This window comes from Ciona intestinalis, unplaced genomic scaffold (genome assembly GCF_000224145.3).
Source record: "Ciona intestinalis unplaced genomic scaffold, KH HT000150.2, whole genome shotgun sequence".
In the NCBI taxonomy this organism is placed as follows: Eukaryota; Metazoa; Chordata; class Ascidiacea; order Phlebobranchia; family Cionidae; genus Ciona; species Ciona intestinalis.
In genome coordinates, this window is record NW_004190472.2 from 175,477 (window position 1) to 195,911 (window position 20,435).

General features: G+C 34.3%; 2 protein-coding genes across 2 annotated transcripts in view; one reads left to right on the forward strand and one right to left on the reverse strand.

Moving 5' to 3' along the window:
- Window positions 1–611: 611 nt before the first annotated feature.
- LOC100183215 (protein ELYS-like) lies at window positions 612–13,683 on the reverse strand. Its single transcript, XM_026839070.1, has 22 exons — window positions 13,490–13,683; window positions 13,127–13,257; window positions 12,664–12,777; window positions 11,965–12,101; window positions 11,400–11,539; window positions 10,976–11,156; window positions 10,466–10,591; window positions 9,939–10,135; window positions 9,025–9,205; window positions 8,505–8,583; window positions 8,079–8,234; window positions 7,418–7,565; window positions 6,799–6,948; window positions 6,335–6,438; window positions 5,875–5,970; window positions 5,214–5,368; window positions 4,700–4,844; window positions 3,930–4,040; window positions 3,582–3,725; window positions 2,532–2,722; window positions 1,395–1,539; window positions 612–771 (listed from the first exon to the last, which is right to left on the reverse strand). Exons 1-22 carry the CDS (start codon window positions 13,608–13,610, stop codon window positions 631–633), a joined length of 3,093 nt encoding a protein of 1,030 aa, XP_026694871.1. The 5' UTR covers window positions 13,611–13,683; the 3' UTR covers window positions 612–630.
- Window positions 13,684–14,157: 474 nt separating this feature from the next.
- LOC100175391 (myeloid leukemia factor 2) overlaps window positions 14,158–20,435 on the forward strand; it is a 10,918-nt gene continuing 4,640 nt past the window's right edge. Inside the window, exons 1-7 of the mRNA XM_026839074.1 lie at window positions 14,158–14,389; window positions 14,745–14,837; window positions 15,345–15,723; window positions 16,609–16,705; window positions 17,174–17,314; window positions 18,652–18,756; window positions 19,425–19,497. Coding sequence (XP_026694875.1) covers window positions 15,683–15,723; window positions 16,609–16,705; window positions 17,174–17,314; window positions 18,652–18,756; window positions 19,425–19,497 — 457 coding nt within the window. The 5' untranslated portion in view covers window positions 14,158–14,389; window positions 14,745–14,837; window positions 15,345–15,682. The remainder of the gene's footprint in view (window positions 14,390–14,744; window positions 14,838–15,344; window positions 15,724–16,608; window positions 16,706–17,173; window positions 17,315–18,651; window positions 18,757–19,424; window positions 19,498–20,435) is intronic.

The following is a 20,435-nucleotide window of genomic DNA, read 5'->3' on the forward strand; positions in this document are numbered from 1 at the left end:
CACCCATGCTCAAGTCTTTGTATTCATACTGCTGTTGTGAATGCTTGATAAAATGAACGTCACAAATATGTGAAATTACGGACAAAAATTAGTTTAGGCCAAGAATCCAATTCAAAATTGTTCAAAAGAAATCTTTCACCAAAAATCAAACTTTCCAATCTGGGGTAAATATATCCACTGATGCATCAGAGTATTGTTGGATCAACATATATATATCTGCAGGGTGTAATATTATTTTCACTGTACGAGACCTCTCGGATATTTATCAAGTTATATCCATTCTTTTATTGATCGAGTGTATTATTATTATAACATATATGATATTATGATGCAATAAATAAATGATTCGAATATTTAAAGCCTTATGCTGTAAACATTTGTAGGTTATTTTGTGGACGTTAGGGAATTCTATATGTGTACTTGGGCAGGACACTTATGGACATACCTCCAACCCAGTGGTCACTAATGGATTGTCTAACTATGCAGAAAAAAAATTAATCACCCACAAAGTTACATACGTCGTAACTTGTAAGCGAGCACGAAGTGTATGGTACAGAATACCCGTGTTATAACGATTGCCCTACACGCCAGAATAAATAAGTTACATTAATCTAAACACAGTGAGAGCATTCATACCATCATATATCTATGTTTGTTGGTGTGGTAGGCCTTGATAGCTTCAACATGGCGAGACTTATGTAGATGGTAGAACACCAACATTTCATGGGAGTTCGGGATGACGTTGGATTGTAGAACCTTCAGTACAAGATCCTGCAAGAGTTGGAACATTGGTGATTAATGTTTGATATTAAGTGATAACAACATGGGTGTGCAAGGTATGCATGCAACCAGGATAGGTATCCAGTATAAATGTATAAACAATTTAATATCTCACAAACAAGTTTTAAAATAAACAAGAAAATGACTGTTTCACAATTAAATGTTAATAATGTGACAAATAGCAAATAACTATAATGAAGGTATTGCATAGAAAAAAAACGTTCATGTTCCAAACAACTGTTGCAAAAATACTTGTGAAACACTGCTCTAAAATGGAAAAAAAATATATATTGGCAAAATTGTATAAAAATAATTGTGAAACACTGCGGCCAAAAAAACAAAAATGATTGTAAAACACTGTTGCCAAAGTGACAAAAATAATTGTGAAACACTGCTGCCAAAATGACAACAATTGTGAAACACTGCTGCCAAAATGACAACAATTGTGAAACACTGCTGCCAAAATGACAACAATTGTGAAACACTGCTCCCTACAAGCAATCATGAAATAAAACTCACATTCTAAAATCGCAAAAATAATTGTGAAACACTGCTGCAAAAAGAAAACAATTGTGAAATACTGTTCTAAAACCAACCAACCATGAAATACTCACATCTTCCTCCTTTGATACAGATAGGTTGATGAGATCTTTGAGTAGGTGTTGTTCATGACATGAAGTGAAAAGATGGGAGAATAATGTTAACTGGTTGTCGGGTTCAGAATTGATTTTTACCGTTTCAAGTCCAAGTAAAGGAAGACTGTTGGGAAATTTAATAGGTAAGAGGATGGGGGAAGATGGGACACCTTTTCATTCTATTTTCTCATTTCATTTGATAGTAAACAAAGAACATTCAACAAATTACAAAACCGTATCCTCACGACTTACATAGAGCGTTGTTAATTGTTTAAAACAAGATCAGGATATTTGGATATTATGCGCTAAAGGTGTCTCGTCTTCCCCCAAACCACCATATTTAATGTTGGGGAATATTTAAAGTAAGTTTAGGGGATACTTATGTGTTAAATTACTGAAGGTTAAATAGCATGTAGTGAGTTCCTTCTCTCTTATTATTGTTACGCGCCGCTTTAAGTGTGTTGCTCCTAATTAACATTCCTACGTTTCTCCCGTATTTCCTAATGTGTCACGTTACTCAGTTTGCATGTGTTACTTGCCATTTGACTGTAGTTAAGTTAGAGTGCGCGTTAAGTTGTCTTTATAGCTTCTTTAACTCTTTGTTTCTTTTAGGTTGCTATGAAACGTTTTAAGTTTGTTTAAACCTTATTTAATAAACAACTAATGAATCGTTCCATGGCCTTGCACAAATGCAAGAGTGGTGGGGCTAGGTTCAGAAAGGAGTCACCCTGTGTGTATATAAGGGTGCCTGGGTGTTGGGGCTAAATCTGGCTTGAACCCATGGGCCCAAGAATCTTATCAATATTGACTAAAGATTAGATTACAGTACATGATATCTGGCAAGCTGGTTAGAGAATATAAACTATGGGGCAGCTCGTAAGCGGGCACAAGGTGTGTTAAAAAGAACACCCGTGGCCCGTGTTATACGACTAACGTTATCCCACCATCCGAGGTTAAAAAATATACATTCATTCATTCACTACTAACTTGTTCTTGAAACAAACATCAAACTTTATCAAAATAACATGGTATAACATTACCCTAATAATAAAAAAGGAAAAATATGCATTCCTTCATTTAAGTTCTTTTATTGCATTCATTACATTTACTACTAACTTGTTCTTGACATAAATATCGATCTTAAGTTTCACGTCTTCCTCCGACAGTGTTGGAGGTTGGCAAGTGAGGAGGTAACGTAACGCCAAGTCATGATGACCTTGCAATAAATATGCGAGTAATATACGACGGTGTTGCCATGATAGCGACGGACAGCTCGACCCCGCCTCACAGAACATACGGATGGAATCCTGGAAACAAAAAATGTTGGGAAAATTTAAAATAAATAATTTAGAAAATAAATATTAAAAAAATTTGGCGAGGTATGTTTGAAATACAATTTGGCAGCTGACATTTTAGCATAAAATACAACATAAAATACCATTTTTTCCATGCAGCAGTTTTGGTGTTAAATGTTACTACCAGTAACACTTACTAGACTAAGCTTTATGAATCAATATTAACTTAATTTAGAATTAAAAGTGAACTCGAAACATTGCTTACTAAAACTTTTGAAAAAGCTTAAAATACAAGTATATTATACTTGGCAACAACAGGTATATATATATAGGTCTGCCTTAGGTTACTTTTATTTATTGTAGTAGGAAAAAATTTAAACTAACATATGTGTATTTTTATTCCTTAACATAAACAAAATATTTGTTTTGCTTGATATTGCAGAAGGTTTTACAATATTTTTCATCCTGCTGACCCAGTTGCTTACAGAAACTGTGAATATACTTTTCTTACTAAACAGATTATTATTTTCCGTTTTATTGAGTGCCGTTCACCCTGATAAAGGCAACTTGAATAGGACGCCAGTCAGCAAAATTCGAGCCGGAAGAGCTTAATTTACAAGTATAACATTCCTGGCAGCAACGCTAGATATTATAACCAATTGCTGGTCAATGTTATACAAAACTATACATCTTACCCCAAAGTTACAGAAATTAGAAAAAAGTAAAATTTAAAATTCCAGTCTAAAAGAAAAATTAAATATTCCAGTTCCAAAAAACTTTAATATTCCAGTCTAACCTTTATATATTCCAATCATCCAGTGTAAAATTAAAATTAAATATTCCAGTCTGGCAAGAAAATTTTTAAACTAACATGAAACTCCTTGTGGTCCAGCAGCCAGAATGCTTTGATAAGTTTAGTGGTTGGGTGTTGAAGTTGGAATCTTTCCGGGAATAAACCGACAGTTTGTAGATGTTCGTTTTTCATCGCTATGAACTCCTCACTTCGCTCCGATTCCTATGATGTGTATGGGGGGAATTTAACTTCTGCTGTTACAGTGGTATTTAACCAAATCGATGTATATGTTCTTGTGCAAGGAACGTAACAGTAATTGCTCCAACCTAGTGATTACTATGGATTGGTCAAAATCTGACTTGTTTCATATATTTTTTTGTGTGTATTGGTTGCAATGTTTTATTAGTTTCACTTTAACATTCCCACCTGGTCTTCCATAGTTTCATGCATGGCCAACATATCGAGCAGAAAGTAAGTTACGATACAATGCTTGCTAGTATCGGACATGCTATCCAAGTAATACATATCCAGCAACGCCTGTGGATTGCAATGTGTTAAAACCAAATCTGTACAGATATATACAGTAGGAGTCACAGGGATTTCAGGGGACCAGGGCCCGCTTAAGTGGCTGTTTGACAACTATGGTTGACTGATTGTAATAATATCAGTAGGGTGGGGGAAGATATGACACCTTTAGCATTAAAACTAACTTTTACAGCTGCATACAAAGGATGCTACTAGAGGGTTTCAGAAGTCCAGGGCTGCTTTTTTATAAATAAAAATTCACCAAAAAGTATTCAACAAAAAAAGTTATTTAAAAACCCCCTTATTTTTCCTAGCTGGGCCACTGGCTGTATATATATTTATATATATATATATATATATATTAGTATAAGCAGCAACTATGGTTAACTGCATTGTAACAACGTCGCTACAAATTTTACTAAAAATTTATAAAAAATATTTAAAATTTTTTTTTTTGAATATCTCCCTTATTTTTTTCCTGGCTGTATATTTATTTGAGTATAAGAGGCTGATGGCAACTATGGTTGACTGCATTGTAATAATATCACCAGAAATTTTACTCAAAATTAAAAAAAAAATTAAAAAAAAAATTTAAATTAATAATGATATTCCACATGACCCACACTTCATAATTTGAAAATAATTCAAAAATTTGTAAAATATTATTTAACCATTAAACTTGGTGGTGGGTAACAGCAGGAGTCGTCACTTTCACTTAATTTCTTCCAGCGACTCAGCAACCCTTCCCCTGCATCTTCAATAAGTCCATCAATCATAAGAAGACTGGATGATTCAGATGATCCAGATGACTGGGCCCTGAATAAATTCATATATTAGTCAATTATTATTGGTGTTTTTTTATTTTTTTATTTGATAATCTGATCACAAAGAAAAGGTTTAAACATTTTGTTCTTTAATCCTGTCCAAAAAATTTGTTTTTTAGAGTTGAACTGTTTTTAAATGAAGTTATATCCCCTGATGATGTCCTGAAGGAATGTTCATATATATATATATATATATATATATATATATTGGTCTATTTTTGGAGCTGACAATTTTTTAATACTCTTTCCCAAAAAAATTGGTGTCTTTTTATTTAAATTATTCTTTTCAACAACAAATTATATATATATTTATTTTTTTAATGTTAACAACATAATTTAACTGTAAAAAGATCCCAATCACCTTTGCAACTTTCCAAGTTCACTTCTTCTTTCCTTGAATATGGAACCCAGTTCATCATGTTTATATATGAAGGCAAAGTCATCCGATGTAACGACATCCTGAGGAGCCTCCCATTGCTCTGGAAGGAGACGAGCGCTTATAAACCATCGCAACACCTGTGGAAATATAACAGGGTTAACATCTGTACTAACATATACCATGCAAGTAGACATATTCTACCTAATACTGTGGGGAAGAATAAATACCATGATGAGACGAGCTGCTAAACCACCTCATTAAGTGTTCTACATCACAGTTAAACAATGATCTTCCATCCATTACGATCAAAACCCTTGTCACCTACCACCAGAGAAACGACAGGCTTTAACATCTGGTGAGGTCCATGGAGTAGCACCCTGGGTGTTAGGGTAATGGGCCAACTCTGGCCTAAATCATAAAAACCCATGGCATGCCATTCTATGGGCCTTCACCCACATAAAATAGAACCACATGTTTTGTGTGCCAAACAGCGAATTCTTGATAAAGTCATGCCGACAGGCAGACAAATGTTGCAAATACACTATGTTTTAATAACAGATGAGCCATTAAAAGATTATGTACAATTTTTAAATTTTCCATGATGCCTGGTAGTGACAGAATACTAATACACTGTGTGTTTTACCTTTAAGTAATCCCGGATAAGCTGAACCACGTTGACTTTAGTTTCCATTTCCAATTTACTTTGTTCTGATGAGGATATGGCTTGTCGCAACAATTTCTGGCGAAGAATAAAAACACTTAATATAGGTTTGACCACTTACATATTGTAACAGACTACAATATGACTTGTATTTCTCTGTCGCCGGTAAGAATAATTCTGCGATATTGCACTAGATCGGACACTTTCGTACATTCATTATACAGACTACTAAAATAGGCAGAATATAAAATAGATGTTATTATGTATTATTTTGATGTTGTTTAAAAATATGTCTCATTATTTATGCCATAATTTGCTTTTGCTTGTTATATGTATTAGCAAAATCTGTCCTACATCGCCTGAAACTGTCTGTCTTCCATAAACTCATATAAATTGTATGAAATGAAAAAAGATAAAAACTCCTATATAATATGTTAAACACCTTAAACACGAGACCAATATCAGATAGTTGCGAGTTATGGAACGCAAGTAGATTATGAACTGAAACATCTAATGGGACTCCACCGCAGTCAAATATGGGGACACCTGGAAAAACATTAAAAAAAGTAAAAACCAAAACTAACCCATATAGAATAGAAACTTGGCAAGTATACGTAACGTATAGTAGGGTGGGGTAAAACGAAACACTTTTAGCACATAATATCCAAATATATCTTGATCATGTTTTAAACAATAACAACGATCTATGGGAGTCGTGAAGATATGTTTTTTAGTACTTTAAATGTTCTTTGTTTACTATCAAGTGGGACAGGAAAATAGAATGAAAAGGTGTCCCATCTTCCTCACCCTACTATATAAGAAAACCCATATAGAATAAAATGTATAATTAACCTATATAAAAATAGACATTATACTTCAACCATATAGAATATAACGCCCACTAACATAAATTATCAATTGAATCCTTGATGATGGCCACAGTCTTCCAAGCCCATTCCATGATGAATCTTAACGAACATCCTGACCCTGCGTGTTCTCCTGATGATAAGTCACTGATCACACGAGATAAGAAGCCAAATAATCCGTGATCCAACGCTGGGGACGAAAATGTAAGCTTAATATATTCTATATTGGTGGGTTCCTACAGTGAGGCATGCCATGGGATCTGGGATTTAGACCAGAGTTGGCCCATTACCCCAACATTGTAAATGCACATTCTATTCTATATGGGTGAGGTCCTACAGTGAGGCACGCTATGGGACCTGAGATTTAAACCAGAGTTGGCCCAATACCCCAACATTGTATATGCACATTCTATTCTATATGGGTGAGGTCATACAGTGAGTCATGCCATGGGGCCTATGATTTAGGCCAGAGTTAGCCCATTATGTACATGCACATTCTATATGCATTCATACACCTCATGCTTACTGTCAAGTTATAACATTGGTGTCTTCTTATACACCAGACACACATGGTGTATTCATACACCTCATGCTCACTGTCCAGTTATAACATGGGTGTCTTCTTATACACCAGAGACCAGACACACTTGACGATTTACCTGCTGATAAAATCATTTCCCGTTTTCTATCAACCGTCATTGCCACAATGTTGGTCTGTTCAATGAGGCCAACCAACATCATTTGTTGGAATGTTTCATCTGGTTCAAGTAAACAGTGCAATCTTCCGTTTGAAAGGAACTGCATTACCTGTGAGGAAAAAATGGGTGTCAAGTTTTAGAATATTAAAATAAATATGGGAAGACATTAGTAAAATGCAGTAAACCTCGTAGATGAAATTAGAAAACTTGTGTATTATTGTGAAAATGTGGTAAATAATATTCTATATGGGAGAGGTCCTACGGCAGGCACGCGATGAGCCCTAAAATTTAGGCTAGCATTGGCCCATCAATGTGTGCATATGCTTTGCTTTGGCAGATAAAACTGGTTGTCTGTATATGCTTGTATAACACATGACATATTAGCCTATTTAAGTAGTGAAACATATAATTTCACTCCTGTTTCCAATGTTGCTGCAGGTACCCAGGAGTAGGTCTGAAGTTGTTGTGATAAAGTGAAGCAACTGGTATTTTTTAAGGAGGTAAACGTATGATAACACTTACCTTTTAATTTTAATGCCACCCCGGGTACCACAAATGCTAATGGTACGTCTATGAGCAGATCTAAAGTAAAAATTGATTTTGATAAAGCAAAGCAACTGACTTGTTTTTGTATCCCAGGCATTTTACAAGTGATGGTTTGATCCGATAGTAAGATGTTGGTTGTGAGGCTGAGGGACGATGGGAGAAGGAAAAGCTCCGGACACGGGTGTTGCTTGGATTTGAATCTTGTCAATGAGGATGTGGGTGTGTGGATGCACTGTGTGTGGGGTTGAAGATTATAAGATTTTAATAAAAATGTACTTTTAGCAACGAAATGTAAAAAAGGGATTTTAAAAAAAATAAAAATAAAATAGTTATTTTTTAAAAACAAACATGTGCGCAAATAAGGGTTTTTAAAATGTGTTTCTAAGAAAAATAGCAAAAAAACATGTCTTTTATGAACCAGTTTATATGTTAGTGTCAGGCAAATTTGAACTGTATAAATATGGAAACATAGAAATCCTAATACCATGATTATTCATCTTACCAACAAATCGCTGTTACAAGTCGGAAGAACAGAATCAAGTTCCCAAAACACGAGGTAATTTGCTTCATCATCGTAAACTCTGGATAATAAAGTTATGGCAAAATTTATTTAGGTTAAAAAAACAATAATTGAAAAAGTTATGTGTTAACAAAAAAAGCTTGTAAAAACAGTAAAAAAAAGATTATTAAAGTAAAAGTTAAATTGTTTTTGTTACAATAATGGTTACTCAAACAGACACCAATTTTGTGCTGAACAAATATTTTCTGCCTCAAAAATTAAGCTCAATAAGCCGTAACAAAACTTGAACAGTAACAGCAAAGTTGACATACTCTGATTGCAGAGCGCATAACTTTTACCTGGAACTAGCATCAAAAATCTGACCAAAACAAGATTTTTCGCTCTAAAAATGATGCACCAAACTATGTTAAAATCTGTGCCCAACTAGACTTTATATCATTCAAAAATCATACACTACATATATTAACAAACTACAATATAGAATATATAACATCATACACACCTGTAACAACTTGGCATGTGGCAGACATACCATCTGTTAATATCAAACACAATGACCTGCACATTACGACTCTCCCCTCCAGTAATCGTGCCCCATCCAAGTATTAGGAGGCTTGTGTCCGGCGTCGAGTTCTCTTCCTTGTCTTCCTCGTTTAATATTCGGTTCATCGGACAATAATGTTCTGTGGGAATGTTGTTTTATTGTATATGCTTGATGGAAAGAAGTAACATGGGTGTCTTTGCATCAAGGGTTTCCAAACCGCGGCCCGCAGGAGCAAAATAAATGGCCCTCAGAGGACTTTAAATTACCGATTACATACTTTCACAAATGAACATATTACTTTAAAAAAATCTTCCAAAAATGTTTTATTGATTTCTGTAATAATTTACATTGCTTTTGTTACGTCATAAAAAATAGTTATGACTGTCACAGCATCGGCCAACCTGCCATGCTTGTTACTCTGGTATAGGGGGCTATTCCGCGACATTTTGCCAATACAATTAGCGAGGCAAATAGATCGAGGAAAACCTTGCCCGACGACCGGTCGCATAATTACGATTTCACATATTGGCCCACGATTTTATAAGTTTGGGAACCCATGTTTTACATACACAGCGTGTTCATACACCTCATGCTTATTAATATAGACCAGACACACCGCCTTTAGTTAATTGATCTAATGATTTTTTAACTAAATTTAAAATAATAACAATAATTTAAACTTAATTCATGTACATTTAAACATAATTACACAATTAAGAAAAAAACAAAACCCATCTACATTTAAATAGAGGTATACACCTCGCGCTTAATGCCAAAATATAAGTTTTATACTGTATGTGTCTTCTTAATTTGTTATACACCAGACACGCATAAAATACAATATGAATACACGAAAGCAAACACATACTCACCCACACTGGTACATTGCAACAGGTGTGACCTCCCAGGCATTGGTTTTACACCAAGTGTTGCGTCTAATATCAGTTCAAACCTGGCCGAGCAACACTCAAGATTACTGTATAGTGATGTGATGGAGTTTGGTGTATGGACAACTTCTTTATGTTGAAACATTAGTTGGTACATGGTGGCGTTCATTGTGTTCTCATTTCTGGGGAACAAATATCTTGTTAATGTCTTAAATAAACCATTGAAATATAATAATTGTTTAAAACCTGATTTTTTAAATATAAAATATGTGACACCTGCAATATACAAACCAACAACAACTAGAGAAATTATGGGGTAAGACGGGACACCTTTAGCACATAATATCCAAATACCCTGATCGTGTTTTAAACAACTAAGAACGGTCTATAGGAGTCGTAGGAATATGGTTTTATAATTCTTTGAATGTTCCATGTTTACTACCAAATGTGATGAGAAAATAGAATGAAAAGGTTACCCATCTTCCCCCACCCTACTATATATTTTGACTTACGTTTCTTCATCCACCATTGATTGCTTAACAAGCCATAAATAACAGAAATTCCGAGGATCGTTTTCAGGTTCTTGGAAAGCGAACTTCACCACAGCTGATGCATATTGTTGAGTGTCGCTGCTGAATCTGTACGGTTGTCGGTTAATAATAACTTTATTTGTCCTTCCATTACGGTAGCGAAGATTTAGAAATATTTTGGACGAAAAGACAGGATATAGCGACAAAAACATCAGTTTTTATATTTATATTTAATTTAGAAAAATATGGTTATCGTTGTTATTTATTTTAGAACATATTTAAACATTATTGTAATAGGATATCTATGTTTATCACGAAATTTTATATAGTTAAGTAAAACCTGAAAAAGACATAATAAATAGACCACAGTACTTTATAAAATTTGTCTTGCAAATAAACCATTACTGTAAGGCCTCTCCAAAAAATACTACTTAATGCATTATACACTAAACAACCTTGTTAGAATACATTATATTACAATGCATAACTTACACAAGTGATAAACTTTTGAGGCAGAATATATGGAATTGTCCGAATGAAAAGCCGACAAAAAGCGAAGTGGCGCGTGGTTCAAAATACATGGAGGAGACTGAGATATCGTTCGAATCAAAAGTTTCAATAATTTGATCATCCATTGTTATGTAATGGAAGCTGCCATTCTCATGAGACGATTCTAAAAGATAGGTTTTAAGATGATGTTTGAAATGTATTTTGAACAAATGAATGTATGTAATTAACTTATATATTATTAAATAACAGTCGGTATAAGCAGGGTGTTCATATATTAATATATGAGCACCTATATGTATGTATTTAACTTATTTACCCTCGCGTGGGCGGAAAACGATGGTGATTACGGGTGTTCTGTTTTATAGACCCCGTGGTCGTTTATGGGTGAATTTATAAGTGAGCATACCTATTAACTCAAACGCGAGGTGGGATTTCTGTTGATTTACTTCATCTCTTAAGCGAGGTACATCACGTACCACAGTTGGCACGGCTTCTACACTAGAGATGTGACATTTATGTCTAAGGATGTCAATTTCTTCATCAAGCCTATAAAGTATTGGAGAACATAAGGTTAAAATTATACATAATGTTAAAGAACAAGGGTGACAGGCAGAATATGTTTTAGAACCCTAATATTTTTGCCTATAACAGCTTTTACCCTGCTGTTAGGTGTCTTTATACAAACAAGTAGAGCTAAAGTATATTGCATCACCACATTAATCAATGAGATTCCATATGTTTGACAACTATGAGTGTAACTGTATTTAACAATGTCACCCCAGCTTTTACCCTGCTGTTAGGTGTCTAAACAAACAAGCAGAGTCAAACTGTCAAAGTATATTGCCTTCACCACATTATTCAGTGAGGTTTCCTATTTTAAAGTTAGATCCTAACAATAATACTTTTAAAACCAACGTTTCTGCATTAAAGTCACCATCATCAGGTTAAAAATATTTTGAAACTTTGATGACCTTAGATCAAGTAGATATATATGTCCTCCTTCAGTACCAACAGCAACAACTCCAAACAACCATCGTAACTTCTGTGAGAAACCCACAGATGAAGTATTTGCTCCACCCTCAGTGAGGATTACTTCTAGCGATGTAACCTGGATGAGATACAAGGAACAAAGTAAGAGCTTGTAGTCGGAGACGGCAAAAGATGGGACAGAAAACACGTCTCGGTTGGGGTGCTGGAGTTGTAACAAAAAAAGTACATAATATGCTTCAGCACCCCAGTTTTACTGCTTAAGGCATTGCAGAAAGAAAATAGGTCACCTGACCTATAGGCGTAACATTATGGGATCGGATAGAATCGGCCTTGGTTGAGACGTTGGAGTCGGCACAAGAGTAAAGAACTTTACTATTGCAAGCTTATCACTTTTGAATGCACACGGGTGTTCGCGAATGGAGCCAAATCTGGCCAAAACATTTGCCTACAGGGAGCCACCCATATAGAATAGAAACATAAGTGTTGCCTGGGTTGACATTTGAAACCCAAACTTTTGAAACAGGGGCCACATAATGTTTAGCATACCAGTTTTACTGCTGAATTCAGTGCAAAAAACTCTTAGAGTTAAGCCTGCCCACTCTGGCACCCCAGGGTTAGCACCTTTGGGTACAAACATGCAACAGCCTACTTCATGAAATTATTTGCATGAAATGACTTACAGGATATGGGAATTCAATTGTTTTGAGGTTCCTTCCAATGTTGGGATAGTGAAGACAAACGTATCCTTTCTCATCACTTGTTTTCAAACCGACCAAAAGATAGTTTTTGTATTTCTGCAACGAAGAGATAAATTAAGTTGTGATTATAAATAAACGTTGATTGTAAAACACAGCTTAAATTTTTAAATATTAAAAGTACCATTGAAGGTTTTATGAGAAAGAATTTACTCCGCAATTCTTTACCCTTACTTTAAAGGTGATATTCGATCAGACTGTGGGCCAACCTGATCAATATATCAAGTCCCATGACATATCAGACTATAGAACCTCATCTATATAAAGTAAAATATGCCTATACAATGTTGGTTTAATGGCTAATTGTGTATTCTAGGTCCCATTGCGCGTCACATCATAGGACCTCTCCCATATAGAATTATCAAGAAACGTATAAGTAAAGGTAAACCTTGCAACAAGTTATTTTGACGTTGAATCCTTCGAAATATCGTTCAAAGTTACTATATGACTCTATATATGAAGATCCATGCTTAAGGATTGTTAATGTAGATCCATCGCTTATCCAACAATGTTTTCCATCTGGAAATATAAATAAACAAATGTACTTTCTTTATCCTGGCATGGGGCAACAAAAGTCATTATAACACGGGTGTTTGATTCATACACCTCGTGCCCACTTATGAATTACCACATACGTAACTTACTTTTTAAACAAACTATATTTTTATCATGTATAATGTATGGGAAGGATTCTTCACTAGCACCATTACACAACAACAAACAAAGCTCCTAAACAACAACAATAACCCACCTTTAAAATATTCTGCATTCACATTATTGCAAGGTTTATACGTTTTACTTCTGCCATCATATAGAACCTGGTGTGGGGAACTTAGGGCTGTGTCGACTTTGCCATGTAACACCGTCTCCATGGTGAAAGGAAGGCGATATCAAAAATATCTATATTAAATTCTCCATGCACTATAATTGCTATGAAATCTTTATTGAATATGGCAAAATCAATTGATTAAGCAGGTTATTTAAAGTATGCTACCGTATGAAGAATAAGCTTTGAAAATAAATAATAATATATCGACTATTAACGCCAAATAAAAGGTTACAAACATAATAAAACGCACGAAACTCCTCCATTGCAAAACGCGCGCCATGAACGAATGCACAAACGATCTCTATGTTTTTTTACAATATCCGCGGGGTGGTGCTTTACTGCTTTATTAAATTTACATAGAAATAACATAAATAAATGTTTTTCTTAATTGTAGTCCCAGTAAAATATTTATTTAAGTTATACCTTTATTTATTGAAGTTATAAAGTTGGTTACTCCGTTTTATTTTTATTTTTTAATTAAAAATTTAATAATTGTGCCGATAAACGTGAGCTTTTATTCCTAATAGTAATCCTGCGAAAGTAATTGAGCCGCCTGGATTAATTGCGAAAAAAAAAGTTAAATTATTTTTACAGAATTCATAAATTACTTCAAACGCAACATGACGTTGGGCGACAGAGTTAAGTGGTTCTTGGAAGACACAATTACCATCGACGACCCCAGAAAACCACGTAGAAAACCAAAAGCTTGCAGAGAGTGTGAAATAGTTGCGAGCGCTTCTTTTTTAAGTGGATCAATATATATCGGACATCTTACTAGATTGGGAAAGATAACGCCAACTTCTGGCATCACTATCGCTTCTTGTGAGTTCGGTTTTGTCATTTTAATTAATTAATAACTTCATTTATGTAATTTTTTGGTTTAATCAAGTTTTAGTGCCTGCGAAGCCCTCTACATTATCTGCTAAACTGCGCCCAATGTTATCTGCTGCTGTGAAGCCCCCTATGTTACCTCTAAACAAATAACCTGTGTAACTAAGAACCCCTAACTTAAACTACCAACCTTTTGAAACACCAGCAAAAAATCGTTTTAAATATTTTTTTTGTAAACAGTTTGAGGTGAAATGAAACATCATTTTTTTCACCGGTTTTTGGTCCAAAGCGCCTAACATCTATGGTGTAGATTTGTTTTAAACAATCCCCTTTATTTTGCCCGCAGTGCTTGGTATTGCATCATTAGCCATGATTATGAGGTCACCTCAAGATGAAAACCTGAATAAGTTGGTTGATAAATATGAAAACCAAACATCAGGTAAAGGAATAAGCTATATATATATATATTTTCTTTTAAATTAGCTGTTGTTGCCAGACATTATGAATACAAATCTATTCTGGCGAGCTTATTTTCCATAGCAGTGTTTCAAGTTAACGTCTTATTAAATTAAAATTGCCTACAAAAGGGTTTATTATCATGATAAAAGAGAGACATCGAGCGTAATGTTTATTCCCAATATAAATTTACCTGATGATTGGAGTTGGTTTGTTATTATGTATAAACTGCTGATGCCTTGTAAATTGTGATTGTAAAACAGCTGTTCTGGCATTTAGGGTGAAGGAATGAAGACTATCTGTATAGGATGTCTAAACTTCAATATTGTTTAACTGCTTTTAATTGACTTCTTTTATTTGTTTTTCATGATCGTTTTTTTTCTTTTCTTTGTGGTTTCATTTTCATTAGATTTGTTTTATCTGTAGTTTATATTAGGTCTATCTATTAAACTTCTATATTATTTTTGATCTTACTTTATTTTTATTCCAGATATTTCATTAGATGGCGATGAAAGAAAAAGATGATTTCCACTAAATTATCTCTACTTTCTTATTTTACTTTGATTTTGTATAAAAATCATCTTTTCCATTATTATAAAAGAATGGCAACAGATTTAAAGTAAATGAAAAAGTTTTAAGAAACTGTTCGTTTTATTTTCTCTGTCTTTCTTCGCCAACTTGTGCCCCAAAGTTTCAATTTGTAAATTTTACATTTTTACAAAATTTGACAAACATGAAGCAGAGTTGAGGTCTAATCATATGTTTCAATTCTTCTAGATCTGTTATAGAAAAATAAATAATTTGATTCTTACTTTTTATCTAAAATTGATGATGTTTCGCTCAATGTTCGAAGATGATCCGTTTTTTGGGTGAGTGGAAATTCTATTTAAAGCAACCCATTTCTATTAAGCTATTCTATATGGGTGAGGTTCTACAGTGAGGCATGCCATGTAACCTGGAATTTAGGCCAGAGTTGCCCATTACCCCAACATTGTGGAAATTTTATTTTTAGTATTTTATTGCCTACAACTCCTTTGATGGCAGGCCATGGTAAACTATAGTTATATTTATTCTATGTGAGTGTGTTCCTTGTTGCAGACCTGGAAACTATATTTCACGTAACTTTTTACCTATGAAGCTATTTTATATGGGTGAGGTGCTTGTCCAAGACCTCGGATTTATGCCAGAGTTGGCCCATTATCCAACACCCATGCTGCTTATGTACGCGTTCATGCCACTGATGTAACTTCGCACTTTTTTATGCAACTCAGCAAGACTTATTGTAAAGTTAAAACTTAGTCAATAGTTTCACTTTGTTCATATAGAAGCTGGTTTGAATTTTTACTTTGATTAAAACTGAAAATAATCTCATTTATGTAATAAAGAAGAGGTTAAAGTAAAAAAAAAATCGATCAAAAAATTTTGTAATATGTTGTTACAGGACTAACAGCAGTACACTCGTGTTTTGTGTGTTTTTAGTAAGCTCAAAACATAACTACACTACTGATGTTGTTAAGTCACTAGTCATTACTATGTGATGTAGAATCACTAGTCATTACTATGTGATGTAGAAGTGGTCAAAGTAAAAAAAATCTCTCCAAAAATTATGTAATATGTTGTTACAGCGCTAACAACAGTGTTTTTATGTAGATATTTTAATTAAGCTTCAAAACATAACTACACTACTGATGATGTTGTTAAGTCGCCATAATATCACTACTACTATGTATATTTATCCTAATGTATCAATACAGTGATCCCTTTGCTGACATGCATCGTATGATGAATGCATCTATGATGGGGAATCCATTGCATTCAAGATATACAGCTGGTGGGAGAAGGCATACTGAGGTATGTGATGTGCAAATTCTTTAAACTAAACATGTTTGTGTCTTTGGGTACTTAACAGCTCCAACCCAATGGTTACTAATGGCAATGGGTTGTCTAAATTATCGGCTATATATAAAAAGTAATTGAAAAAAGACACTCCCAGAGAACACCCATGTTATAACGACTGTCGTTTCCTTGTCATTCCACGATAAATAAGTTACATACAAGGTAACTCGTAAGCGGCACGAGGTGTATGAAACAGAACACCTGTGTTATAACTACTGTCGTTGTTCCACCATAACTACTGTCGTTGTTCCACCAAGCGGGATAAATAACTAAATAAGTTCATATCAGCAAAGCATGTGTTATGAGCAATTTGAAAACACTTTACACTAAACCGGTTTTATTTATGCAATGATAATACAACTGGTACAACATTAAAAATATTATGACAACCGAAGTTTTAATGCAACTTGTTTACCATTCTAGCCGACTATGATGATGAGTCCCTTCCGTGGAGACATGTTTGGCATGAGGAGTATGTTCCCTAGCATGGGGATGGGGATGGGTATGGGGATGGGTGGTATGGGAAATATGATGAGAAATATGGAACTCATGTCATCAGACCAGGTCGGTGTTACTATATATTGCAACTTCAGTAGTTTTTCTTCAAGCAGCTTTTTTTCGCTTGCGTGTTTTTAACAACTGTCGTTTGGTGCTATTTTCCTTCTCTTCATTTTTTTAAAATAATTTTTTCTTTGCTATTGTAGCCTACTCAAGGAGATAACAATTTAAAGTCATGTTATGTTTTGTATAGATCAGTGCCTGTCATTGTGGTGTGTTCAGATACATTAAGACATATCTAATGGATAATGTTTAATAAAAACAAATGCTCACAACTGACACAACATAACATAGTGGTGTGGTGCGGTGCAGTTATTGCAGTCCAAGCAAAACTATAGAGTCAATTAGAGTGTTATTATAATTAATATTTGAACGAACTTGTTGGTTTAACATGCTTGAGTATTTAGGATTCATATCACAAAGTAAGCAATATAGAATATACTGACTTGGATAAATTAAACCATAGTTTTTTGTATAAGAAGTAGGACATTTAGTGGGGTAATGGGTAAAATCTGGTCCCAATCCTCACCCACAAAGAATAACATAACTTATTATATAGTTGTTATAGTAGTATCCAATAATGCACATTCTCGCACTCTAGTATAAATATAATTAGTTTATTGCCAGTACTATGTATGTTAAGACACTGTAGACATTAGACCCACTGTAATAGATTGCGACCTAATTAATAATTACATTCACATCAGATCAAGCGTTAAATTACTATTTTCCAAATTAGATTAAATCTCTTTGGTTCGTTGCCCTCGTGGTAAACTAATAATATGCTGACAGAGACAAACGTAATGTTGGCCCGTTATTGCTGAATGGGTAACATTAGAAACCCAAACTTTTGTAACATGTTGACATTGTATGTTTTATCTTAGCACCCTAGTTATAGGCCTATAATATCTGCTTTTACCCATTAATCAATGATGTTTACCAAATTAATCAATGAGTTTCCCTATGTTTGACTACTATTAGTGTAACTGCATTTTAACAATGTCACCCCAGCTTTTACCTTACTGTTCAGTGTCACTACAATGACTACATTAATCAATGAGGTTCCCTATGTTTGACAACTGTTAGTGTAACTGTATTTTAACAATGTCACCCAAGCTTTTACTTTGCTGTTAGGTGTCACCACATTTATCAATGATGTTTACCACATTAATCAACGAGTTTCCCTATGTTGGACTACTATGAGCGTAACTGCCATTTACCAATGTTACCCCAGCTTTTACCTTGCTGTTCGGTGTCACCACTCACCACATTAATCAATGAGGTTCCTTATGTTTGACAACTATGAGTGTAATTATATTCATGCCCTCTTTCCCCCCCCCCAGATCCCGGGTTCATCTTTCCAATCGTCATTCACGTCAATAAGTTACGGAGGCGGGGAACCGAAAGTTTATCAATCTTCTTCATCTACAAGAGTTGGACCAAACGGGGTGTGTATGTGTTTCTTTTTTTTGAGCCTAGGTTTAAGGGGGAGTGCTAAAAGCTTCTCGTTTGGTCCAAGTATTCTATATATACGGGTGAGGTCCTTGAATTTAAGCAAAATTTGATCCATTACACCAAGTAATAGCAAGATAGTCTTTGAGTGTTTGCAAAAGGGGTCGACTCTTGCCTAAATTTAAGGACTTACTCGTATAGACCTCGCCTTCAAATAACAAAAAGTATAAATAGTTTGGTTAATCCGTCAAAAAAGACGTGTTGTCTCTTTATTTAAAAAGGAATCTGACCTAACAGTGTGTCTGCTTCCATGCCAAACTATGAATCATAGTTTGTCACCAGTTAAAATTAAACTAAGTTTCAAGACACAGTATATTGCACTAGATACTTCTGTATAACGCAATTATAGTCTTTGATCAAACTTTTGTAATAAATTGATTCTGGAACTGGAAATGACTTCTGTGGTTAAATAAGTAGGCGCACTGAATAACCAGACACAGATAGTGTTGTTCCTTCCGGGCATAACGTAACACATAAGTCAATATCTCATCTGTTTGACGTTTTTTAACCCCCAAAACAATTTACCTTCATAATCATATATATATATATATGTATAGCTTAAAAGTAAAAATGTTCCTCTTTCAAAAACTTCTGCATGTTTCAGATTAAAGAAACGCGCAAGACAGAAAGAAATTCTGAAACTGGTCACCAAAAAATGGCCATCGGCCACCATATTGGTAAGCACTTGTGTAATGTGTTTTAAGGATTCAAAGTTACAACTAATATTTTGAAATATGTTTCTTAAGTCTGTTGACATCACTAAAATTGTTTTTTTAACCGGAGTGTTTGAACACTGAAATAAAAACAATCACATTATTACGCTGGCTGTAATGTTTGTATTAATGTGTTTTAATGATTCAAAGCTACAACTAATATTTTGAAATATGTTTCTTTTTATAATTTTAGCAATAAGTTCCTTTACTTTTGAAGAATGATTTTTGGTTTTTGAACTTTAGTTTTAATTAATTTAGTTTCTAAACTTTAAAAATGAAGACAAAGGTGTCATATGATATACACATATTTCCTCATCATTTATATATATATTTCAATTATTATAATATATATATATGTTTGTATTAAAAATCTGTGTTTTATGTGCTAAGTTTCTCAAGCATTTTGGCATTCAATTTAAGTCCAATTCCAAAATACGGTCATTGTTTTTATTTTATTAATATTAGAACTGATTTAAAGCGATTTTGTGTTTTTAATTGTTCAGTTTTATATTTTAGTCTTTTTTCGATATGGTCTATGACGTAACACATAGTCTATCCACGTCACAAGACATTATTAACGCAGATGTTAACCTTTAACAACAAAGTAGTTCGCGACATATTGTAGATTAAGTTTAAATTATATACAAGGGGTCGCCGGTCGTCGCGACGCATTAGTGTATCACGTTCATAGCTATTACGGCTACGCTAGTGCTCCCTTGGGTATATGTATTGGCTGTCTATCAGTTATCATGTAACTTTTTATCCTCGCATGGCGCGGCAGTCGTTATGACACGGGTGTTTAGTTTCATACACTTCGTGCCCACTTTCAAGTTAACGAGTATGTAACTTATTTATCCTCAAATGGTGGGGTAAAGACAGCCGTTATAACACAGGTGTACTGT